The sequence below is a fragment of the Macaca thibetana genome, chromosome 10, assembly GCF_024542745.1.
Source record: "Macaca thibetana thibetana isolate TM-01 chromosome 10, ASM2454274v1, whole genome shotgun sequence".
Lineage (NCBI taxonomy): Eukaryota > Metazoa > Chordata > Mammalia > Primates > Cercopithecidae > Macaca > Macaca thibetana.
This window is the reverse complement of record NC_065587.1, coordinates 62,764,779-62,778,344: the sequence shown is the minus strand read 5'-3', so window position 1 is coordinate 62,778,344 and position 13,566 is coordinate 62,764,779. Positions and strand designations below refer to the sequence as shown.

The following is a 13,566-nucleotide window of genomic DNA, read 5'->3' as shown; positions in this document are numbered from 1 at the left end:
AGCCCACACGTGTTAGGTATTTGTCCTGATGGTCTCCCTCCCCTTGCCCCCCACCCCCAAACCCGCCAGGTTTTATCGAATCGAGTTCCCATTGCCTCAGCATGGACTTCAAGGCCATTCATAACCTGGTCCTGACTTAACTTTTCAGCCCCACCACTTCCCCATCACACACTCTGTGCTCAAACCATCCAGACCATTCAGACCATTCACCTTTACCTAATAAAACTCAACTTTGAAAACCCTATACCTTTGCTTATGTCACTATCTTTTTTTTTTTAATTTTTTTTTTTAAGACAGGGTCTCACTCTGTCACCTGGGCTGGAGTGCAGTGGTGCCATACACAGCTCACTGCAGCCTTGAACTCCTGGGCTCAAGCAATCCTCCTGCCTCAGCCACCCGAATAGCTGGGACCACAAGCATGTGCCACCATACCTGGCTAATTTTTAAATTTGTTTTTGTAGAGACGGGGTCTCGCCATGTTGCCCAGACTGGTCTTCAACTCCTGGGCTCAAGCGATCCACCCGCCTCAGCCTCCCAAAGTGCTGGGATTATAGGCATGAGCCACCGTACCCGATCCTTATGTCACTTTCTTAAACTGGAAGACCCTTTCCAAAACTCTTCTCTGCCCATCAAAATCCTTCAAGGTCCAGCTCCAGCATCACGTCTCCTAGGAATCCTTGTTTGCTTCTTCACCATGTCTTTCATAAGAGTTCTCATAGCACTTAAAAAATTTCTTTTTCTTAGAGGTCGCTTCAATCTTATGTGTGCTATCATCAGTTCTTTATGTGTGTATCTGTTCCCTCTGAAGGAAAGGATTCTTTCTGGCTCTTCTTCTAGGAATTCCTCAGGGACTTGCACAATGCCAGGTTCATAGAAGGCATTATAGACACATGTATTCAATCTGGTCTGTGGTCCTCAAATTTTGGCTAAAGTTAATCTTTGAAATAAAGCTTCGATCTTGCTTAGAAGAGATAGCTTCTAAAGAAAAATAATATGTAATAACTTCTCTGTCATTGATTCAAATGTAGGACCTGAGAGTTACGTAAACATTGTGGAAGAACATTACAGTGGGAAGAAAATTGGGAGTTACTCATGCTTTTAATCCATTCTTGTATTTTCAGAATCTACTTAGGCATCTTTGTATGCTAGAGTAAGTTTTTAAAGTGTGAGCTTTCAGGCCAGATGTGGTGGCCTATAATCCTGTAATCCCAGCACTTTGGGAGGCTGAGATGGGAGGATTGCTTGAGCCTAGGAGTTCAACACCAGCCTGGGAAACATGGCGAAACCCTGTCTCTACAAAAAAAGTAAAATTAGCCAGGTGTGGTGGTGTGTGCCTGTAGACCCAGCTACTCAGGAGGCTGAGGTGGGAGGATCATTTGAACCCAGGAGGCAGAGACTGAGGTGAGACAAAATCATACCACTGCACTCCAGCCTGCGTGGCAGGGTGAGACTCTGTCTCGGGGGGAGAAAAAAGAAAAGAAAAGAAAAAGAAAGAAAAAAAAGTGTGGTCTTCCAACTGTGAGAATCATCCTAAAACTTGAGAGGCTTAAAGACTATCCCAACATTTCACTCCTCACCTCAGTGATTCTAATTTGTGAATAAAACAAAGTAAGAAGATCCTAAAGAACTTCTAAAGAAAAGGCCAGAAAGGCAATATAGGATGCTGAAAAAGCTCACAGCTGCAGAATGATGAGATGGCAGAATAGGAACATTCATCTGGGATGACATAAAGAAATTCCCATGTTTACTTACCCTCAGTTATTTTCTCTGAATTCCTGAGGGAGTAAATGAAGTGCTTTGAGAAGCTGTTTATTGTGAGAGAAGTGGTACAAAATGCTTTTGGTTGGCCGCACATTTTAAGTGTGCTGAAAATGCTTCTGAATTTAGAAAGTGCACAGCCTTTAAGCCAATGGTTCACGAATTTCAATGCGAGAAACACCTGGAGAGTTTGTTTAAAATATGGGAAAAAAATCTTCCCACCTCCAGTGATTCTGATTCTGTAGTTGTGACATGGGTTTTGTTTGCCCATCATTCCTCTGGAAAACTACCTTTTCAAGATCCTTAATAATAATCCTATTTGGTTCGTGTAGTTTGGTGGGAGCTGACTCCAAGCCAGGCTAACCAGAGTCCTGCCCAGGACATCTGTCAGAGCTAAAAAGGAAATGACACACCCTTTCCGCTGCAGTTTTGAGCTGATGGTAACCATTTTTGCCACCTTTAGTGCAAGTCCATCTGAGAGATTAATGGAGCCCTGATGAAAGAAACTGAGTCTCGGGATTCAATCCTGACGACAGACCCTTGGACTTTGCTGTAATATAAGCCTATACAATTCCTTAAGGTAGTGTGAGCTCAGTTTCTGCTACTTCCAACCAAGAGTCCTGACTAATATAGTAGGTCTGATGTAGGGTCTCGGAAAATGCTTTTTTTCTTTGAGACAGGGTTTTACTCTGACACTCAAGTTGGAGTGCAGTGGCATGATCATAGCTCACTGCAGTCTCAATTTCCCGGGCTCAGGTAATTCTCCCACCTCAGCCTCCTGAGTATTTGGAACTATAGGGGTGTGCCACCACAACTCGCTAATTTTGCACTTTCTGTAGAGACAGGGTTTCACCATATTGCTCAGGCTGGTCTTGAACTCTTGGGCTCAAGCCATCTACCCATCTCAACCTCCTAAAGTGCTAGGTTTACAGGTATGAGCCATCATACCTTGCCAGAAGATGCATTTTTTTTTAAACAAGCTTCATAGGGGATTCTGAAGCAATGTGTCAGATACTTTAACAAACACTGCACTAGGAGACCAAAGAAGCCTACATCTTTAAGAACAAATATCTTGTTGTAGCGTCCTTACAGAATAGAAAGAGAAACAGCCTCTTGTCTCTTCTGGTGGAATGCTGGGGCAGAGCACTGCACCAGGGTAGTATGAGGGACATATGTTACATACGCACTCTATGACTTCTTTGGTCCTGCATTAGTGAACTGAGTTTCTCAAAGTATTTCAAGTCCCATAGAGAAACAGTCAGTGGTGAAAATGTAGTGTAATTCCTGTGTCAGTAAATGATATCACCATTAACTTGGCCTCCAAAGTCAAAAACTGAGGAGTGGGGAGTTAGCCTGAATGCCTTCTTCCTCCCTGCCATTCCTTTCCGATTCAATCAAGGTCTGCCTACAGATGCTCCTATTTCTTTTTTTCTTTTTCTTTTTTTTTGAAACAGAGTTTCGCTCTGTTGCCCAGGCTGGAGTGAAGTGGTGCAATCTTGGCTCACTGCAACCTCCGCCTCCTGGGTTCAAGCAATTCTCCTGCCTCAGCCTGCAGAGTAGCTGGGATTACAGGCACACGCCACCAAGCCTGGCTAATTTTTTTACTTTTAGTAGAGACGGGGTTCGCCATGTTGGCCAGAATGATCTGGAACTCCTGACCTCAGGTGATCCACTCGCCTTGGCCACCCAAAGTGCTAGGATTACAGGTGTGAGCCACGGCGTCTGGCCAATGCTCCTGCTTCTTTACTCCCTCCTCCTCTCCATCTCTGGAGCCACTGCCCTAATCAGGACATCATCATCTTTTGCCTGAAAAGGTGCAACTGCTTCAATGCCTGTCCTTCTTCCTGTCTGGCAGAACAGGCTCTAATCCATCTCCACCAGAGTCACACTAAAAATCCACATCTGATGATGTAAGTCCCTTAACTAAAGTTCTTCAGTGGCTTCCCAACTCCTGTAATACCAAGTTCACTATCCCAATTCTTAGTTGGTCCCAATCTATCGCTACTAACTTCTGGCCACTTTTTAAAAGCAGCTTTAGTGACTGGGCATGGTAGCTCACACCTGAAATCCTAGCACTTTGGGAGGCCGAAGCGGGCGGATCACGAGGTCAGGAGATTGAGACCATCCTGGCCAACATGCTTCAGCTCTAGCCATCACATCACTCTCCAGGTGGCAGGAAGAAGAAACATGATGAGCCCACTCTCTCCCTTTAAGAGTCTTTGTCATAGGTTGCATGTACTACTTCAATTTGCATCCAGAATTTAGACAAACGGTCACACCTATATGCAAAACGTCTAGGAAATAAGAGTATTTCAAATACCCAGCTAAAGTTCAGGGATTCTATTACTATAGAAAATGAAAAAATAATTAGTGAATACTGTCTTAAGTATACAACTCACTGACTTTTAGTAAATTTACAAAGTTGTGCAACCATGATGACAATCCAATTTTAGAACATTTCCATCACTGCAAAAAGATCCCTGGTGTCTGAGCCCTTCTTACTATCCACTTTTCTCTCCAGCCACTTTGATCTGCATCTGGCTTTGAGCGTTCATCAGCTTGGGGGCAGCTCTGCTTTCAGAAATCATTTCCTGACCCTTCGTTTAATTAAGTCCCAACCCAGGGGCTTCCACAGAACTCCCTACTTAGCTTTAGAATACTTATGCATCTGCGTGGCTACCAGATGGTGCTGCTTAAGGGCGGGGTGCATGTCCTGTCCATTACTTATAGGGCCTAATAGCACTTTGCACATAGTTGATGCTTTAGGTAGCCTCCTAAGAACAATCACCCTAATCTATATGTAAATCCACTAACACGTGGAGTCCTAACTAGGGAAAGGAAGCCAGGCTGGTGGGAGCAGGGGAAAGAAAAAAGAAAAAGCAGATAAACTGTAAGTCTGCCTTTCTTCATGGTCTAGGACACGGCCCTTCTGCATAATTAACTCACCATCTTCCTCTGCCCAACTATCGCCAGACACCTGCAAATTAGCTCACTGCATCTTGGCATTATCTATACTGCACAAGGCCCTCTTCAACACACAGCATGAACACTATGCTGTAAAATCTCCACCAAGCCTTTGTCTCCTGGCAGTTGGCTTCTCTTTTGCAGGCTGCCCGTTGTCTCTCTGGCACCGTTATTTTCCTACTTTCTCTAATAAATCTGCCTTCCTCTACCCACAGCTGTCTTGGTAAATTCTTTTACCCGAGCGCCACCGGCCCAGTCATTGCTCCCCTGTGACATAATGAACTTCAAGTAAATGATAAAAATATAATCAGAATAACATTTCCTGGCCAGGCGCGGTGGCTCACGCCTGTAATCTCAGCACTTCGGGAGGTCGAGGAGGGCAGATCACGAGGTCAGGAGGTCGAGACCACGGTGAAACCCCGTCTCTACTAAAAATATAAAAAATTAGCCAGGCGTGGTGGTGGGCGCCTGTAGTCCCAGCTACTCTGGAGGCTGAGGCAGGAGAATGGCGTGAACCCAGGAGGCGGAGCTTGCAGTGAGCCGAGATCACGCCACTGCACTCCAGTCTGGGCAACACAGCGAGACTCCATCTCAAAAAAATAAATAAATAAATAACATTTCCTGAGTAAAGTCAGTTAAATTTTTAAAAGACTCCATAGTTGGCATATGATCTACAGCAGTTCTCAAAGTCCTCCCAGAGGTAGAACAAATACAATTAATAGAATAACACTAAAAGTATACTTAAAAAAATTAAATAGGGTAGCACACGGTGGCTCACGTCTGTCACCCTAGCACTTTGGGAGGCTGCAACAGGTGGATCACTTGAGCCCAGAAGTTTGAGACCAGTCTGGGTATCATCAAGAAACCACAAAAAATAAAAAATTTAGCTGGGCCTAGTGGTGTGAGCCTGTAGTCCCAGTTGCTCCAGTGGCTGAGGTGGGAAGATTCTTTGAGCCTGGAAGGTTGAGGCTGCAGCAAACTATGACTGTGTCACTACATTGCAGCCTGGGTGACAGAGAAAGACTCTGTCTCAAAACAAACAAACAAACAAAAAACAAAACTAAATATATTTAATATTTTGTACTTAGATTTATTTATTTATTTATTTATTTATTTAGAGACAGAGTCTTGCTCTGTCTCCCAGGCTGGAGTGCATTGGCACGATCTCGGCTCACTGCAACCTCCACCTCCCAGGTTCAAGAGATTCTCCTGCCTCAGCCTCCCAAGTAGCTGGGATTACAGGTGCGCACCACCACACCAGGCTAATTTTTGTGTTTTTGTTTTTTTTTTTTGAGACAGAGTCTCACTTAGTCACCCAGGCTGGAGTGCAGTGGCATGATCTCAACTCACTGCAACCTCCGCCTCCCGGGTTGACACCATTCTCCTGTCTCAGCCTCCCTAGTAGCTGGGACTACAGGTGCCCACCACTGCACCCAGCTAATTTTTTTGTGTTTTCACTAGAGACGGGGTTTCACTCTGTTAGCCAGGATGGTCTCGATCTCCTGACCTCGTAATCTGCCCGTCTCAGCCTCCCAAAGTGCTGGGATTACAAGCGTGAGCCACTGTGCCTGGCCTAAGTTTTGTATTTTTTTTAGTAGAGATGGGGTTTCACCATGTTGGCCAGGCTGGTCTGGAACTCCTGACCTCCGGTGATCCACCCACTTCAGCCTCTGAAAGATTTATTTTTAAGTAAGAGTTGAGTACAGATAAGCTGTAGCAAGTACCAAACATTTAAGAACAATTTGTTAGAGAAATATACAAAAGCAAGCTCAAAAAAATTTTAAAAAATTTAAAAAGCTTGAGTGTGGTGGTACACACCTGTAGTCTCAGCTACTCAGGCGGCTAAGGTGGGAAGATCACTTGAGCCCAGGAGTTCAAGGCTGCAGTGAGCTATGATTGAGACACCGTCTCTTAAAAAAAAAAAAAGTAAGACTGTTACTCTAGGCTGGAGTGCAGTGGCTATTCACAAGTCCAATCATCATGTACTATGGCCCCAAACTCCTGGGCTCAAGTGATTTTCCTGCCTTAGGCTCCTGAGTAGCTGGGACTACAGGTGCGTGCCACCATGCCCAGCTTTAAAAAAAATCTGCATTAATTTTTTCTCTGGATGGGTAAAAGTATTCTGTTATTCGATTTAGTTCAGTTTAGAGAACATAATAAGCACTACACCAAGATATTATGTGACAGCGATTCACTTAAAAGAATACTTTTCAAATAGTTTAAAGCAGAGAAATCTCTTCTTAAATAAAATAGTTGCCCAGAATCACAATAGAGAAAGCAGATAAAAAGAGGCGTTGCTCTGGTTAAAGTGGGGTGGGGGCATGGGACTTTATTCTGAAGCCTTCCTGCCTCTTCCATAGGCATCTTTGTGGAAATTTCCAGGGTGCCTCCAAATGTGAAAAACACTAATCAAAAATACCATCTTTATACCTACTATGTACCCACAAAAATAAACAAAAAAATCCATCCTGTTTGATCCTTTCTCTGATTCCAGTCTTCTTTATGTATGCATATTTACTTTTTAAATGTATATATTTATTGCCTTATTTTTAGGCAAAATCATTCTCAAGTGAGTTGCAGACATTATAACACTTTATCCCTAAATAACTTTAGTATCTTATCTCCTAAGAATAAGGACATCCTTCTGTATAACCACAGTATTTCATACCTAAGAAAATTACACTAATTTTTTTTGTTTGTTTGTCTGAGACAGAGTCTCACTCTGTCACCCAGGCTGGAGTGCAGTGGTGTGATCTCGGCTCACTGCAACCTCCTCCTCCTGGGTTCAAGTGATTCTCCTGCCTCAGCCTCCCAAATAGCTGGGATGAGAGCCATCTGCCACCATGCCTGGGTAAATTTTGTATTTTTAGTAAATTTTGTATTTTTTGTATTCACCATGTTGGCCAGGCTGGTCCTGAACCCCTGGCCTTAAGTGATCTGCCCACTTCTGCCTCCCAAAGTGCTGGGATTGCAGGTGTCAGCCACTGTGCCTACCCAGAAAATTACACCAATTTAATATTCTAGTATAGAGTCCATATTTAAATTTTCTCCAAGCTTTCTTTTATAGCTTTTGTTTTTGAACCAGGATCCAATCAAGGTCACACAGTGCATTTGGGTATGTTTTTGAGTATCTTTTTATCTAGGACAGTTCCCTCACCACCAGTTTTACTTCCATGATGTTAACTTTTTTGAAGAGTCCAGTTCAATTATCTTACAGAATGTTCTTCATTTGGGATTTGTGGGATTCTTTTCTGATGATTATATATTATATTCTGATTTATATCACCAGCTTTATGTATATCGTGTCTTCTCTACAATAGAATCATTAGATTTTTGAGGGCAACCATCTTTCACAATACCCAGAGCTGTGTCACATACTCCAGTTTAATCCAGAGGCTGTACGGGGTTCTGTTACCTGTTATATGGCACTGGATGACACAGAAGGAAGCTGAGCACTATATCTGTATACTTGGGTCTGGATATAAATAAACTCACGGTATTTATGATTTGTTGGCGGACTCTAGGCTGGCTGATTATGGATAACTGGGCACAGATAACTCCCATAATTTCTGGCACCTGAAGAGGAAAAAGAAATTACTAAGACTGTAATCCTGTAGGACACTGATGGCTATTGAGGATATTGTGGCCATTTCTGAAAGGTCCTAGGGGAGTGACTTTTTCTTAAAGACAGGGTCTTGCTCTGTTGCCCAGCCTGGAATGCAGCGGTACAAACACAGCTCACTGCAGCCTTGAGCCCTTGGCCTCAAATGATCCTCCCACTTCCGCCTCCCGAGTAGCTGGGACTATAGGCACACACCACCACACCCAGGTCATTGTTGTATTTTTTGTAGAGACAAGGTCTCTCTACGTTGCCCAGGCTGGTCTCGAACTCCTGGGCTCAAGTGATCCTCCTTCCTTGGCCTCCCAAAGTGCTGGAATTACAGGTAGGAGCCACTGCACCCAACCCCTAGGGGGTGACTTTTAAACAAACTGTTTATTATTTTTTAAAGTTTATAATCAAGATCACTTAAAATATATCTGTATGTGTGTATACATATATAAAGGATTTGGAAGGATTTATAATGAAAGCTGTCAATACTGTATTTTTGAGTGATAGAATATTAGATTTTTTGCTTCTGTATTTTTTCTAATTTTTCCTCAATAATTGATGTATTGATTTTACAACAAGACAAACTAATAAAAGTGTTGCAAGGAAGCTGGGCTTTTTTCCACTGTGACTCTTGAGAATGGCAGTGGAGTCCTTACCTATCTTCCTCCCAGAGATGTCCATCAGGCTCAGGTAAGGGAAACTGGAGCCATTGGGCTTTGGTCCATTTCTCTGCTTGGACCAGTCTTCCTACCCACAGATGCATGGGTTCCTGTCTCTGTGGAAATGTCACCTTCTCAGAGAGGCACACCTCAACCACTTAATATAAAACGGCCATCATCAGCACCAGTAGGCTGGGCACGGTGTCTCATGTCTCATGGCGGTAATCCCAGTACTTTGGGAGGCTGAGGCAGGCGGATCACTTGAGGTCAGGAGTTTGAGACCAGCCTTGCCAACATGGTGAAACCCCATCTCTGCTAAAAATACAAAAAATTAGCTGGGCATCATGGCAGGCACCTGTAATCCCAGCTACTTGGGAGGCTGAGGTGGAAGAATCACAGCAACCTGGGAGGTGGAGGTTGCAGTGAGCCGAGACTGCACCACTGCACTCAAGCTTGAGCAACACAGCAAAATGCTGTCTCCAAAAAAAAAAAAATCTGGCTAACACAAGGGTAAATTTACTGAGGTTTTGGGGAAAGATTCTCTTCCCTGAATAAAGACATAAAAAGGAAGGCAACATCTTTCTTCTTCTTGGACATAGTCTACTCTGCTCAGACAGTCCAAAATTGCTCCGACTACCTTATGACCACATGAATAGACAAGGTAGAAGGATGAAGAAACTCCTGGGTCTTTGATAACACCATTAAAACACTGAATTAATCTTGGAAAATACTCTGTGTCCAGACTTGTTATTATGTGAGAGAATAAATCCTTTGGCTAAGCTTCTACCTGCTGGGCTTTTTTGCTGCTAAAAGCACCCAACTGATACAAATGCCCATCTCACCATGCTCGTATAATGTCATTCTTTTTGCATCTTTGCGATTTTAATAGGGTAAAAAAAAGGGTGCTTATCATTTGTTGTTGTTGTTTTTAAATTTGTTTTATTTGTTGCTGTTTTTTGAGACAAGATCTTCTGTCGCCCAGGCTGGAATGTAAAGGCATGATCATGGCTCCCTGCAGCCTTGTCTTACTGGGCTCAAGCACTCCTCCTGCCTCAGCTTCCCAAGTAGCTGGCAACACAGGTGTGTGCCACCATGCCTGACTAATTTTTAAAAATTTTTTTGTAGAGATGGGGTCTCACTATGTTGCCCAGGCTGGTCTTGAACTTCTGGGTTCAAGCAATTTGCCTGCCTCAACCTCCCAAACTGCTGGGATTATAAGTGTGAGCCACTACACCCGGCCGGTTCTCATCATTCTTAAATTACTTTTTATTTGTACCCAAGTACAATATGGGAACACAATTTAAAAAGTCCAGTGGCATTTCAAGCTTCTTTCCTCCCTCTTCCTCGGGTCTGTTCTCCAGAGACAAGGGTTCTTTTATCCCTTTTGTCTCTTCCAGCATGTCCTTCTCTATTTCTAAATAACATAACTATATAGTTACTTCTTGATGTTTTAATTTTAGATACATTTAGATAAATTCTCTTAATTTTGATTTCTAAGTCTGCCTCCTTCTAGGGTCACTTATGGCTTTTTATTTACTTTTATTTATTTATTTATTTATTTTGAGGCAGGGTCTCACTCTGTCGCCCAAGCTGGGGGGCAGTGGTGCAATCTCAGCTCACTGCAGCCTCCGCCTCCTGGGTTCAAGCAATTCTCCTGCCTCAGCCATCCAAATAGCAGGTGTGCACCATCATGCCTGGCTAATTTTTGTATTTTAAGTAGAGACAGGGTTTCGCTATGTTGCTGAGGCTGATTTTGAACTCTTGAGCTCAAGCCATCTACCCGCCTTGGGCTCCCAAAGTGCTGGGATTACGTGCATGAGCCACTGCGCCCGACCACTTACAGCTTTTTAAATCTTGATACCTTTAACCCATCTGGATGAGTATCTAAATTAAAGTATTCTCATATGTGTTAGTTATATCTCCCCAGAAAAACTCTACTCTTATAGAAAATATGGACCACATCTTTTTTTTTTTTTTTTTTTTTTTTTTGAGATGGAGTCTCGCTCTGTCGCCCAGGCTGGAGTGCAGTGGTGCGATCTTGGCTCACTGCAACCTCCACCTCCCGGGTTTAAGCGATTCTCCTGCCTCAACCTCCCAAGTACCTGGGACTACAGGCACATGCCACCACGCCCAGCTAATTTTTGTATTTTTAGTAGAGACAGCGTTTCACCGTGTTGGCCAGGATGGTCTTGATTTCTTGACCTCGTGATCCACCCACCTCAGCCTCCCAAAGTGCTGGGATTACAGATGTGAGTCACCGCACCCCGTCATGGACCACATCTTAGATTTAAAAAAAAATCTCCCTCCCTAGTTACATACACAGTGATTGTTTGGTATATGTTTATAGAATGGATATTTGTGACTAAACAGACTAAGGCTTTGACCCTGTATCCACGAGTAGTCATTCTCAGCTGAATAGGACAAGCAGAGACTTCAGTAGCTGCAGAGATGAAGAAGTCCTACTGGCTTTTTGAACCCAGGAAACAGACACTGAAAGTTTACCTTCTCAAATCGGGATTCTGCATTTTTCGCCAAAGTTAGCAGTAATTCTCCTGCTGATCGCTGGATGCAGGGATGATTCAGGTTTTTCAGGGTATCAAATGTAGTCATTATAAACTGGCAGAGCTCATTTGAATCGAGAAAACCTTCAAAGACCTGAAATGATGTAGGAAAATGAATTTCCAAGAAATATGGAAATATAGTATGATAGAAAGTGCCCTGAACAAGGACTCGAGTCTAAGTTAACAATTAGAGAAGTGGACAAAGATGTACAAGGCTGTTTTATTTGAGTCTTGTGGTTTGGTTTTGTTTTTGGAGATAGCATCTTACTCTGTCACCCAGGCAGAGGCACAATCACGGCTCACTGTAGCCTCAACCTCTTGGGCTCAAGTGATCCTCCTGCCTCAGCCTTCTGAGTAGCTGAGGCTACAGGCACCTGCTACCACACTCTGATAATTTTTAGTTTTTGGTAAAGACAGGGGTCTCACTATGTTGCCCAGGCTGGCTGTGAACTCTTGGCTCAAGTGATCCTCCCGCCTCAGCCTCCCAAAGTGTTGGGATTATAGGCGTGAGCCATGCACCCAGGCCAGTCTCGTTTATTATGGTAAAAAGGTGGAAGCAATCCAAATGTCCACTGCTAGCATCTGTGCATGGACTTTTGCTGCTCCAACAATGAGGCTGGAGTGCAGTGGTGTGATCACAGCTCACTGCAGCCTGGACTGCCAGGCTCAAGTAATCCTCCGACTTGTTTCCTGAGAAGCTAGGACTACAGGTATGCATCATCACACCCAGCTAATTTTTTTATTTGTAGAGATGGGTCTCGCTATGTTGCCCAGGATGGTCTGGAATCCTGGGCTCAAGTGATCCTTCCGCCTCAGCCTCCCTAAGTGCTAGGATGACAGGGGTGAGCCACTGCACCTAGCCTGCTGCTCTGACATTTAGAAAGAAGTTTTATTGGCCAGGTACAGTGGCTCATGCCTGTAATCCCAGCTCTTTGGGAGCCTAAAGCGGGAGAAACACTTGAGCCCACGATTCGAGACTAGCTGCTTGGCCAACATGAAGAAACCCCGTCTCTACTAAAAATACAAAACTTAGTTGGGTGTGGTGGTGCATGTCTGTAATCCCAGCTACTTGGGAGGCTGAGGGAGGAGAATCACTTGAACCTGGGAGGCAGAGGTTGCAGTGAGATGAGATCGTGCCACTGCACTTCAGCCTGGGTGACAGAGCGAGACTCCGTCTCAAAAATAAAATAAAATAAAATAAAATAAAATAAAATAAAATAAGCCTGGCATAGTGGCTCACGTCTGCAATCCCACTACTTTGGGAGGCTGAGGCAGGTGGATCACCTGAGGTCAGAGTTCAAGACCAGCCTGACAAACATGGAGAAACCCTGTCTCTACTAAAAATACAAAATTAGCTGGGCGTGGTAGTGAATCCCAGCTACTCAAGAGGCTGAGGCAGGAGAATCGCTTGAACCCAGGAGGCGGAGGTTGCAGCGAGCCAAGATTGAGCCATTGCACTCCAGCCTGGGCGACAAGAGTGAAACTCCGTCTCAAAGAAACACCTCCCCACAAACAAAACAAAACAAAACAAAACAAAACAAGAAAAGAAAAAGAAGCTCAGAAAGAGTCACACTTTTATAGGATAGAACTTAAAAAACAAAGGCCCTAATGTTACACAGCTGACAGGTTCCCAGGCATAATTAAAATGCCTTGTCTGGAGACAACATACTAAAAAATGTGTCATTCTGTCTTTCTTTGCATTTAGTAGTAGATAAAGTCCTTCACATGATTATAATAGGCTTAATTTACTGGGCACTTACTAGTAAATTTTTTTTTTTTTTTGAGACGGAGTCTCGCTCTGTCACCCAGGCTGGAGTACAGTGGCCGGATCTCAGCTCACTGCAAGCTCCGCCTCCCGGGTTCCTGCCCTTCTCCTGCCTCAGCCTACCGAGTACCTGGGACTACAGGCGCCCACCATCTCGCCCGGCTAGATTTTTTGTATTTTTTAGTAGAGACAGGGTTTCACCGTGTTAGCCAGGATGGTCTCGATCTCCTGACCTCGTGATCCACCCGT

The 13,566-nt window shown here is 43.9% G+C and overlaps 2 protein-coding genes across 14 annotated transcripts in view; one reads left to right on the top strand and one right to left on the bottom strand.

The window, feature by feature from the left end:
- MANBAL (mannosidase beta like) overlaps positions 1-13,566 on the top strand; it is a 634,273-nt gene that overhangs the window by 445,921 nt on the left and 174,786 nt on the right. The gene's annotated exons all lie outside the window — the stretch shown is intronic.
- Positions 1-13,566, bottom strand: part of MROH8 (maestro heat like repeat family member 8) — a 77,476-nt gene that overhangs the window by 26,622 nt on the left and 37,288 nt on the right. For all 5 annotated transcript variants that reach the window (XR_007729328.1, XM_050807036.1, XM_050807035.1 and 2 more), the window contains 2 exons: positions 11,494-11,646; positions 8,138-8,298 (listed from right to left, as the gene is read on the bottom strand). Coding sequence is in view for 4 of the 5 variants with exons in the window: in XM_050807036.1 (XP_050662993.1) it covers positions 8,138-8,298; positions 11,494-11,646 (314 nt within the window). In the remaining variant the exon portion in view is untranslated. The remainder of the gene's footprint in view (positions 1-8,137; positions 8,299-11,493; positions 11,647-13,566) is intronic.